At 45.1% G+C, this 12,643-nt stretch overlaps 1 protein-coding gene across 5 annotated transcripts in view; it reads left to right on the top strand.

Moving 5' to 3' along the window:
- The first annotated feature begins 5,472 nt into the window (after nt 1-5,472).
- The window catches only part of LOC147448421 (S-adenosyl-L-methionine-dependent methyltransferases superfamily protein), a 119,454-nt gene continuing 112,283 nt past the window's right edge, over nt 5,473-12,643 (top strand). For 3 of the 5 annotated variants that reach the window (XM_086521042.1, XM_086521045.1, XM_086521043.1), the window contains exon 1: nt 5,688-5,824. Coding sequence is in view for 2 of the 5 variants with exons in the window: in XM_086521041.1 (XP_086377167.1) it covers nt 5,600-5,824 (225 nt within the window). In the remaining 3 variants the exon portion in view is untranslated. Of the gene's footprint in view, nt 5,825-12,643 lie in introns of all 5 variants that reach the window. The other 2 variants (XM_086521041.1, XM_086521040.1) reach the window with 2 other exon arrangements.

Here is a 12,643-nt window from a genome sequence, read left to right on the forward strand (position 1 = left end):
GGGGGGAGGAGAGGAAGGAAGGAAGGAAGAGAGAGAGAGAGAGAGAGAGAGGGGGGGGGGGGGGAAGGGAGGTAGAGAGACAGAGAGGGAGATGTTTATAAAGGGGGATGTGATAGAGGAATAGAGAGATATAGAGATAGAGAGAGTGAGAGGGTTTCAGACAAAGAGAGAGAGAGAGAGGAGAGAGAGAGAGAGAGAGAGAGAGAGAGAGAGAGAGAGAGAGAGAGAGAGAGAGGAGGGAGGGAGGGAGGAGGGAGCTAGAGAGACAAATAGGGAGATGTATATAAAGGGGAATGTGATAGAGGAATAGAGAGATATAGAGATAGAGAGAGTGAGAGGGTTTCAGACACACACACACACACACACACACACACATTTTATTATCGTCCTCGGAGGTCAAATATGACCTATGGGACCAAAATTACATGTGATGTAGTATTTATGGGGCTAACGAGTGATTCTCGATGCTCAAAAAATTTGGTGATGAGAGTCACAATGGAGAGCCCACACTGTGGCTGGGAGAGGCAAGTGTGTCGATCTAGGTGGTCCATTGCTTGTGATGTGCTAATCACCTACATTATGCACACACACACACACACACACACACACACACACACACACACACACTTAAACACTTACTCAACAATTACTACTTTCGTCTCTTTTTTGCAAATCTTCTCCTTATTTGACTAGGTTTGATGCCCAACTTTGTCACAGCCAAGTACACTGCTACGTCTTATTATTTTTTGGTGTGTGAACGTGGGCAAGGATTGGGTATTTATGCCTTCCTTAGTAGGAACATGCGCTTATAGTAGCACATGCATTCCTTAGTAGGAACATGCACTTATAGTAGCACATGTTTGATTTAAAAAATTGACAGAAGCTTCAACGAGCAGGTAGGGGCATCGGCGAGGAGAGGCTTCGTGCGGTGATGAGCTTGATATCGAGCTATATAGCTTCTGAAGAAATTTTGGGTGTGACGAGTCACTGCAGCTGATGGAACTAAGCTTGGATGGCTTGATGAGGTGTTGCAACAAGCAAAACTAAGTAAGGGGGAAGGTAACGAGGGCGTTCATAGGCAGCGAGTGTGCAATAACAGGAGAGCGTGCAAGAGAGAGAACCGACATGGCTCTGATACTAGTGTAACAAGTGAGGGAAAGACTCGAGCAAGGGCAAGGCTCCCGAGCAACAAGCCAAACTAGCTATGGCGAGTCCAGAGCTTAACATACACACACACACACACACACACACACACACACACACACACACACACACAAGCCATACCTCGTCACCCCTTTCATGGGCTCATGACGGTTGCCCCCCTCCAACCTAGCCAAATCTTTTTCCAATTGCCACTTAACCCTCTCCTTTTATCTCTGGGAGGAGGATCACACGAGGCCATGACCCCATAGCTTGTGGTGTAGCATACCCTCAACCATAGGATACATCACACTAAGTATGGTTTCCTCTTTCAGTGAAGAACATGGTTTTGTAGTTGGAGGCAATATGGGTGTTGTAATGTAAGAAGTGTAACCCACTAGATTCCTTCCAAGCCGTAAGGCGTTGCAGAAAAGCTTCATTCACTTTGGAGTCTATTGAGACATCATGTAGCAAGTGTAATGCATCACATCTCTCAAATCACTTATTTATGTTTTGCATCCATCCCATGCTCAAGATCTTGCTTTTATGCGTCTTTTGAACTTTTTTCTTTCTTCCCATACAATGGTAGGAACTTAGGAAGTGGATGTGTAAGAAAACGCTTTTGAACATTCTCAAACTCTTTCCAAGTAGACTTTGAGATACTCCCGCCCCATATTTCAACTCCATAAAGAAGAACCGATGTCACCAATGTGTCAAAGTACTTTTTGAGAACCCAACATTTGACATTTCTTGCATTACACACATTCTCAAGTACATAGTATGCTTCCTTTCTAGCTTCCAAACAACACATAGCACATTCATGCCACTTGCGATTGGCTGGAACCTCTAGGTGAGGGTACTTAAAGCTCTCAACAACTTCAAGTGTCTCATTGTCATACACAATGCATGGCTTCTCCTTATGGTTGGTTTTCGCAAGCACACCCTTTGTTTTGGATTCATTCACAATCAACCCACTATACAAGCAAAAGTTCTCAAGGACAACCATAAGCTTTTGTGCATCCTCTAAACTGTGTGTTAGAAACACTACATCATCTACCTATAACAAAATCATGATTATCGCATTGCAAATAGTGACCTCTTCAATGCCTTATTCTTGCATAAAGTCAAGTACCAATTGTTTCAATTGATCGATGCATAGACCAAAAAGAGTTGATGACAATGGACATCCTTGTTTAACCCCAATAGTGCTTGCAATTTTTTGTGAAATTCCTCTTCCCGTGCGCAATTGACAAATCATTTTCTCTTAGATTCGAGAAATCGCAAGCATAAACGCACTTGGCACTTAAAGTGCTTCCATCCTTCTCCACAAATTGCTATGTGGAATCAGATCAAAGGATTTCTTAAAGTCCACAAAGAAACAATATAATTGTGCTTTTCAATTGACTTTCCTCCATGAGAACATGAAGAGTGACAAGATGGTCAATGGCTTTATGGCGTCGAACAAAACCCGCTTGTCTTTTTGCGTGCTTGCCATTATTTTAGCCCAATCACTCAATTTAATCTCCATTATGCACCCAAACAACTTTGCAATAAGAGATCCAATCATTATAGTCCGGTAGTTCTTTACATCCTCTCCTTTATGCAAAGGCATGACTCAATTAGTGCTCCAATCACAAGGCATACCATGTTGAAGTGAAATGTTAAACATAACACACATCCAATCACGTGTAAAATCTCCCATCCATTTAATCATTTCTGGCTTGATACCTTGAAGATCTCATGCTTTGCGAGTGGCCAACTTTTTGAGCCCGCCGCATGCATCCTCAATAATAAAAAAAGAAGCCATACATGGAAGCGAACCATAAAATGGCATCTTTCTAGCATTTTGTTGCTCATATAGTTGCCTACAATGTGTGTACATATCCACAAAACTCAAGTTACCAAAACTCTGAACCTACTTGCCCTTCAAATTTCTCCAAAATCTTCAACATGCGTTCTTGGACTCTGGAAAAAAATGATGCTTGAATTCATACGTTCTTCTCTTCTTTTGAATCAATGCCTTATATGTATGCAAATGACTTTGATAGTTGTCTTTGTCCATAGTTGCATCTAGCTTTATGAAGGAACTTTCGAGAACCTTGACATTCTTTATCAAACCACCTTTTACATGATCTACCTTTGTTGATACCATGGACATGCTTTATGGCAAAGCATTCATTGGCACAAGAATAAATAACTTTCTTGAAAGCTTTTCGATGGTGCATCATATTCAAGATTTGTCATCCATAACTTTTGCTCAACCATTTCAATATACATTGGTGCTTGTTTGAAATCCATAGAAAGAGATAGCTTTTCTTTTCTTTGGTTGAACTTATCATGCTTAGTTGTCTCTCCACACACAAGGTCAATACATAAGGTCCGATGGTCTGATTCGTGTAAAACTCTTTATGTGATACATAATGGCTTCGGTGAGTAGCATATACTCAATCACACTATCCGGATGGTGTTTTCTACATGTATATCCATTGGTTCCACTCCATAAAGCTACACCATTGGCAATGAGCATACACACACTATTGCACATACATAAAAGTAACTTTCCATAGTGATCTGACTCTTTCTCATCCATTGAAGTACGATCATACAAGTGAATTTTCTCCAACTTCCTTGAAATTTATGGTATATCAAATTGTTGAGTATCATGTTGGAATGTTTTTGTGCGAGCATTCATATCCCCAAAGAAAATAACATCACCTTTGTCTTTAAAAGAAGCAATGTCCTCCTCTGAATCAACAAATGGTTGATCTCTAGCATAAAAGGGAGAATCATGATGAAGAATGTGGCAAACGGCTACAAAAAGGGGTGCTCGTTTTGGTGTCATACTTTTCAGCCATACATAACGTTTTTGCTTGCCATCTTTCGCAATTGATATAAAATCTTCTAATGCTTTCTTAATTATATATGCTATCCCTTTTGTCCTCTCGTTGCTTGAGATTCTTTGACCACATTAATGAATGTACATTGTAATCCTCCAACCCGTCAATCCTTTATGTATCATGCTCCCAAGTTTCAGCAAGAAGTACAACATCGGCTTTGCTTGTCAGTTCATATATGTCAACCCTTGCATTCCATGGGTATCCATTGAAATTCCAAAAGCATACTTCAATTGTACCTCAGCCTCATAGGTCGCAGATTCCTATTTGCTCGAGGGATTTTGCCTCCTCCTTGAGCATGTTTTCTTCATGAGAGATCTCCTTGTTTTTCTTATTCCTATCCTCATATGCCTTACGAGGCCACCCGAGCTGTACATGCGTCACCATCCAATTTTGCTCATTGTTGTCATTTATGAGTTTTTCTTTAGATGATACACGAGACGTGTATATTGTTTGTCTCAGGTTGGGTTGAGACGGGGCTTGAGGGAAATTCACCACTCTGTCGAGGTCCTCCACCCCCTTGTTCACACGAGATGTCGACAGTGATAGAAACTAAATTCTGCAAGAGATTCAACGTCCAATTGGTTGCACGGAGGTGCTAGCATCGTGCTAGTGGCAGGTTCTCCGGACCCCACGAGGAAAGTAGCCCCTCCCCCCCCCCCCCCTCCCCCCCCAAAACAAATAAAAATAAAAATAAAAATCTTCTATTGCTTTCTTAATTATATATGCTATCCCTTTTGTCCTCTCGTTGCTTGAGATTCTTTGACCACATTAATATTCATGTACATTGTAATCCTCCAACCCGTCAATCCTTTGTGTATCATGCTCCCAAGTTTCAGCAAGAAGTACAACATCGGCTTTGCTTGTCAGTTCATATATGTCAACCCTTGCATTCCATGGGTATCCATTGAAATTCCAAAAGCATACTTCAATTGTACCTTAGCCTCATAGGTCGCAGATTCCTATTTGCTCGAGGGATTTTGCCTCCTCCTTGGGCATGTTTTCTTCATGAGAGATCTCCTTGTTTTTCTTATTCCTATCCTCATATGCCTTACGAGGCCACCCGAGTTGTACATGCGTCACCATCCAATTTTGCCCATTCTTGTCATTTATGAGTTTTTCTTTAGATGATACACGAGACGTGTATATTGTTTGTCTCAGGTTGGGTTGAGACGGGGCTTGAGGGAAATCCACCACTCTGTCGAGGTCCTCCACCCCCTTGTTCACACGAGATGTCGACAGTGATATAAACTAAATTCTGCAAGAGATTCAACGTCCAATTGGTTGCACGGAGGTGCTAGCATCGTGCTATTGGCAGGTTCTTCGGACCCCACGAGGAAAGAGGCCCCCCCCCCCCCCCCCCCCCCCCCCCCCCTCAAAGATCACCGCGGGCACAAGCTGCAGGCGAGAGGGTTGAGCACTAGTTGTCGGGCTAATGCACACCCCTGCCTCAACGCCAACATGATCTGAAGTTTGAACCCAGCCTCAATTCCGTCTGAACCCAGCCTGAATGCCAATATGGTCTTTCGCTGAAGATTTCTCTCTAATAATTCTGCTGCTAGGTAATGGTGCCGTTGCGGTTCGCATATGGACACTTGGGCTCTCTGCCGCCAAGGCTCGCTTACGCCAACGCCCGCTCGCGCTCTTATTCCCCCACCTTCAACGCACCTCACTCCTGCCTGCATACCCCTTTAGCCCAAGTACCTTCTCTTCACCAGCTCAATTCACTTTCCAGTGAGCAGGCTGTCCAAGTGTCCATCTATATAGATTCTCTCCTTGATTGGAACCAGGTTAGCTTCAGGTCTTCTGCATGCGTTCATGGATTTTACAGTGTCTAGCTAGCTGCATAAAGGTTCAAGCATTTTCCGTATTGTGGGCAGTGAGAAACGTGTTCGCTGTAAGCTGATGCAAAAATGTTTAGAAATTGCTGCAGCTTGAGATGCGACCATGCTTGCCTTTGCATCTTAATAACTGCTATTGCAGCGTGGTGATGAGGAAGAAGGTGCTTACTTCAAAAGTAAGGTGGAAGCAAGGTCTTGACTTGCATCAATCTCTTGAAGGGACTAATGCAGCCTAGCCAACTTGTAAAGGAAGCCATTTTATAGTGCACGTTGAATAGGCACATCTTCTTAGAGACGATGTTTTTGGGGGGTGTGTCTGATTTAATTTGATCTCTAAGAAGATGTATTTGGGGGTGTGTCTGATTTAGTTTGATTGCTCTAAACCAAAGAGTGTAAGTGCGTTTGGACGTAAGGGCAGTCCATGTGAGGACCTAAATTACCCTTCCGCATACTAAGCACCTCTTGGTGGATTGGATATCACTCTCACTCGTTTAGAGGTTTCTTGCGAATTGAACCTAGCACTTTGGGGGTGTGTTTAATGTAGTTTGATCGCTCTAGACCAAAGAGTTCAAGCGAAAGGGCAGTCCCTTTGAGGACTTAAATTACCCTTCGCTTGCTAAGCACTCTTGGTGCGTTGGCTACCACTCTCACTCGTTCAAAGGTTTCTTGCGAATCATACCGAACTGCTTGATTTAGTTAGATAATGTTTTTGTTTGAAGGTGCAGGAGCTTTAAGACTTTGGAAAGGAAGGATGAGGTCTTTGTCAGATGCATCTGGATGGACAAGCTTACTGTTGAGCTGGGCGAATCACTCTTGGTGCTTCTTGCCTTGCCTGTCACACCCATCCGATGGACACAGAAGTAGCGTTCGAGCTAGCTGCCAGGTCATGACTATCTTCCTCCTATTGGTGCGCAACCCCCCCAAAGTCGCCCTTCCCTCGCCCGTCTCAAGAAAAATGCACGTGATTGGTTGAACACGCTGCATATGACTTGCTGGATACTGCCTTGTGTGACTGCGGTGATCGTGAACGCCTTGAGTTGTGAAAAAGGTAGCCGTCTGCAAGCAGCCAGCTCACGCTTGTCCGCTGGACTTGTGTGACAGGGCCCTAAGTCTTTACTAGGGGAGTCACTATAGTGGGACGAGTCTTGACTAGGAGACTCGTTGTTGGGTTGTGCTTCATATCCTTGAGTTAATTCAATTAAATAGCTTTTGCCAATATGGAGGACTTTGATCCGTACATCAAACACAGCTAGATGGTCCAAATGATTTAACTTGCAAGCACACCTTCTCAAGTTTTTGAAGCTGCATGCTAAATTTGCATGCTTAAGATATATTGCGATCTCGAAAATTATCCTTGAACCTATAATGATGTTATGAAAGAGAAACATGGGATTTTAGGTATCTTAGACTTAAAATGTAAGAGAGGGTCTTCTAGCTACTTGGACTGTGAGAGGGAGGGAATGCAAAATCGTGAGAGGGGGAGAGGGAGAGCTAGAGAAAACTTCAGAGAGAGAATGTGAGCAAACTTTGTATGTGTCAGGTGTAGTGGCACTTCCACAAATCCTTACTTTCCTTACATTAATGATTGCGTTTAGCTTGAATGATGGTTCCTTTTATTTCCTTAGAGAGAGAGAGAGAGAGAGAGAGAGAGAGAGAGAGAGAGAGAGAGAGAGAGAGAGAAGAGGAGAATGACCAGAGTTACCCGGAACGCGGAACGGGAACGGCGACGGGCCTCCCTGCGGAACGGGGGAACGGGAATGGGCCCGGAACGGGAACGGCGCGGAACGGCAGGCTAAAAAAACACCCAAATATTTTTTTTTTTAGCGTTATGTGTTTGAATACAAGTAGTATTAGAGTCCTTTGACTCTAATACCGACAAAAAACACGATTCGAAGACCATTTAACCTTATTATGACTCGATTGGGATGTGAGGCGCCCAGAGTACATAGCCAGATGAACAACAATGAGCAAACACAATGCCCATAGTACATTCACAAGGCTCTCAAATAATTGCAAGAGTAGTAGTCAGAGATAACACTTTGGAATTAATTATGGCTAACATAGTAACAAGCCTCAAGGGCCGCCAGCGGCCAAGGTGCTACAAAAAATCCAAAGGGGGCAAAGTTAAAACCAGACTTCAGTGACCACAATACCAAAAGACTGAAGGTGACAAATACCATAAAGATGCTAGTAGCTACAAATGGCAAAGAGGGCAAGGCTCAAGCAGCCATACAAAAAGGTGGATAAAATTTAAATGGCAAAGACTCAAGACTCAAGAGCCACTAGCGTGAGAGGCCTCCCAATCCGTAGTAGCCGGCTGTAAATCATGCACATCCTCCCATTCCTCATCATCGAGGTCTAGGTCCGGCTCGATCTCAGCCACAGATGAAGTACCTGGTGTTGGTGGATGTGCATCTCCACCCGCCTGAGAAGCCTCTTGCTCCATCTCCCACTGTGTAAAAGGATCTGTCTGTTTGTCTGTACTCTTGCAAAGCATTTTCAAATTTGCGCTGACGAAGACAAGATCATTAGCCTTCTCCACTCCAAGCCGATTTCTCTTCTTGGAAGCAATGTGGCTAAAGGTACTCCACAATTGCTCCAAGCATGAGGTACTGACTGGCTGAGAATACGGATCGCCAATCTCTGAAGCTCAGGGCCATCATAGCCATAGTCCTCCCACCAAAGCACTGAACCTATTTTCCTGCGATCAATCTGAGCATCTGGACTGCCAAATGACCCCCGCATCTCTCTGTATTGTCTCAGCTGATCTTTGACAATGCGGCGCCCATCTCTGTCTAGAACCATCTTGTTTAAGATCTCTGTAAATTGGTTCATGACTTCCCTATCTGTCTCTTGCCCTGCACCTTGGAACTCTGGATCCACCATGTACGCTGCCCCGTGTAAAGGAGAGGCATATGAATTCCACCTCGAGCTGCAAAGCGCATGGATCTCCTCATATCGCTCTGCGTTCGGCTCAAGCTGTGCAAGCTGCTCAATCATGCGGTCCATTGCCTCATAAATCTTGCCAATGCAAGGATCCATGCCATCCAGAACTCGAAGCAAATGAACCACCGGTTTTACCTGTGCATCTAGACTCTTGAGCTCCTTCGAGAACTCAAGATCCTCTGCCTTATCCTTGCACAAAATCCCTGCAACTGCCTTTGCATAGGGGGAGGTGGTGAACTCATCACTTATGAAGACCTGTCGGACCGCATTTTGACATTCAGACAGCCTGCGTACAAGAAGAAAGTTGAATGCGAAGCGGGTATCTGAATACTTTAGAAGCACTTTGTCGCCCGACCTCTTGAGGTACTCACTCCGAACCAAGTTGTGATTGTTGATTAAAGTAACCATCTTCACTGCATCAACAATGACTGGAGCAATCCAGTCTAGCTTGCCGATGTCTTTTAGAAGGTTGTTCAAGCAGTGTGCCATGCAAAAGCACACTGTCACATGCGGATAGTGGCCCTCTATGATAGCTGCTGCTGCCCTGTTTGATGCCTCCCCATCTGTGACAAAGGCCACCACGTGTTGCTCACCGATGGTTTCTATGGCCGCTGTCCACTCTGCAGAGAGGACATCGGCGGACTTGCCACTCTCAGTGGCATCATGAGAGTGCACAAAGTACATCTCTCCACTGGAGTATGCGACGAGACCATGGATAGATCTCTTCCTTGTATCGCTCCACCCGTCAGCAATGAGGGAAACGCCATGTTTTGCCCAAAGACGCTGAATGTTGAGGGTTGCTTGCTCCACGATAGCCTTCTCTCGATCGAGCAAGGTGGTTCGGAGAGCCTCTGAAGATGGCGGCACATAGCCGGTGCCATACTCTCCTATCCGTTGCACCATGACTTTCCAATACTCCGACCTATTTCGATCAAACATAGAAGAGGTTAGTATCAAAAAAGTGGAAACGACGATAACGGAAGAAATGAGAGAGAAGATTGATGAATCATAAAACAATGAACATACCTCGCTGCGACAAATGGGATATGGTCGTGATAGAAGAATCGGGCCACGGCCGCATCCACCTCTTCCTTCTTCTTTGGGTCCCAAGAGGTGGCAAGGGTCTTTTGGCGACGAATTGGACCTTTTGAAGATGCACCAACACCTACACCGGGTAGAGAGGAAGAAGGGAAAATGAGGGTCTTTGGATCAATACCTTTGCGTGCCGGCTTGGCTTTATGGTTGAATTGCCGATCCTTTTCCTCGAGCTCCTTCCTCTCCTCGATGGTTACGTTGGCACAAAATTTCACCTCATGTCCCGGCACTCGAAGAAAGTGTGCCCTCACTTTGTCATGCCCCCCTTTCCGCGTGTAAGAGCATAGCTTGCATCCCCATGCACGAGAACCTCCCGCCACCGACAAGGTGCCCTCCGAGGTCACTTCATCCCACCACGACCATTCCTTCGCCTTTTGAGTGTTGCCCGCATGAACGGAGGGGGTTGAACGAGAAGAAGAGGCCATGGATGATGGATTATCCGTGAAAGAGAGAGCTTGATCTTGAACTTTGAGAGAGAGAGGCTTGCCGCTTGATTCCGTGAGAGCTTGAGCCTTGAGCCTTGAAAGTTGAGGGTTAGAACTTAGAAGTTAGCCCAAGAGAGAGAGAGGTTGAAAGCTTGAGCCTTGAGGCATGCCGCGGCGCCACACTATGGCTTGAGAGTTGAGAGCAAGCTAGGGAGAATGAGCTTGGCTTGAGAGTTGAGAGCAAGGCTCAAGCAAGGGAGAATGGGCCTTGAGGCTTGATGAGTGTGTGAAGAATGGGGGAGGAGGGGGGCATTATATACTTTTTTGACTGCTGAAAATGGCCGTTGGCTGCCTAACAGTCATTTTTTTCAATTTCAAAAACTGCCGTTTATGGCCGTTGGGGCCGTTCCGGCCCGTTCCGTCCTGTTCCGTCCCGTTCCGGTCGTCCCGTTCCGGTGACAGTTTCCAGTCGGAACGGAACGCCGTTCCGACGCGTTCCAAAAATTCCCAGCCGGCCGGAACACCATTCCGGCGTTCCAAGGCCCGAAATGTCCGTTCCCTGGTAACTCTGAGAATGACACCCGATGGGATCCCAACCAACCCTCTCAAGGGCCTCCCACACCGTTGCCAATGCGGTGTTTTCTTTGATTGCGTAAATGGAATGTACACATATACAATACCTCAAGTGCAGACTCTATTGACTCAATTGGAGAACGTCGCCTCGGTAACTCTTCAAGATAAGCACCTCCGGGGTTGATTTGATGTATGGGATTGCGGATTGCCACCAAGGGGTAGATTTAGCTAAATTGTGCTCCCGATGTGAGAGGAATGAAGGGCTGAAAATGCAGATCTCGATGATGCCGATGATGGAAAACAATGGGGGCACTTGATGAGACGAGGGAATGGCGGAGGAGAAGCTCAATAGGTTGCCGAAGGACTGCGCCACTATGGGAAGCTTGCGAAGGCAGATCCAAGCCGTTTCTTGCGAGGGAATGGGCTAAAAACTGAGAAACGTCGGTTGATCTGCAGGGAAGAGGCTAGCGTTAGGGCTGATTAAGCAAATTGTTGGCGAAAATGCCCCCAAAATGCTAGGGTTGATCTGGAACAAAAACGATGGCACGTTGCAGACTTTTGCAAAACACTAGGGATAGTCTTTTGCTAGCGCTTCCAAATCCGATCTTAAATGCTAGGAGTTTTGCTCCCGCTCCCTTTATAGGTCAAATCTGCTGGTTATAAACCTTTTAAGGTCTTGGTAGGGCAAAACCGCTGTCAAATTCTTATGAAATAAATCATTAAAATGATTTATTAATAAGTTTTACCGGGGTGAAGTTTCTGGGTGAAACTTTCGCACATCTGCTTTCTCTGGGAATGCGATGGATGCGGAGAACGTTGGATTCCCTAACCTAAAACCATATGCACATCATACCAGATGCCCATTGTAGTGTAATAATATCTGTCAAAACATGTGTACAATCCATTTATGCAAGAGGGTTCCATAACTGGAAAACCTAATCTAATGGACTCGTCCGAACATGTAGGTCCTGCGACAAACAGGCTTACAAAATTGCCGGTACTAATCCTCCTAGGATTCTAGACACTCCTATCTAGAGATGGGTGGAAAACTGGTTCTGGAAGTTGATGACGCATATTCATGTGGCACACAGAGCCATGTGTACTTGACATCCCCTCCTGCTTAAGGTGAGGTATAGGTACCGAGCTGCATGGCCTTTTTGTAAGAGGCTAGCAAATCTGGATAGTCAATGAGAAATTCCTCGTCGACCCAAGCAGCTTCATGTGTCCCTCCATCCTTGAAATTCAGGAAGTATTGCCTTGCTTTCTTCCTTACCAAATTGGAATTGAAGCAATCAAATACGCTTTGGCTTGATGGCTATGACTTGAACAATTATCTCTGGTGGTTCTTCCTTTGGATTGCTCCTTGGAAGTCCACCCTTGTGGGAGCAACAAGTCCACTTTGGAAACTTTTTGTGCCTCCTGTAGATGCTCCAAAGGAACGAGAATGCGAGGTCGCAGCTTTCGGAATTCGACCATCCTTGTCTTGAGTGCCTTGAAATCCATATAGAAATGAAATGAGTTTGGTTTCTTACGAACAAAGAGAGCTGGTAACCAAAAGACCGTACCTTGGGAGGGCAAAGCCTTCTAAACAAGAATTTACGTGGTTTTGGCTTCTCTTTATCCGGTGTATGTAAATGAGAGAAAATTTTACTTAACGTGTTTTGTGTCATGGAATTGGTCGGAGACCGTGTCCATATGTCACGTGACACATCCAACCCTATGTGTCCAT

Source organism: Adiantum capillus-veneris, chromosome 10 (genome assembly GCF_014529385.1).
Source record: "Adiantum capillus-veneris isolate H3 chromosome 10, ASM1452938v2, whole genome shotgun sequence".
NCBI classification, from domain to species: Eukaryota; Viridiplantae; Streptophyta; class Polypodiopsida; order Polypodiales; family Pteridaceae; genus Adiantum; species Adiantum capillus-veneris.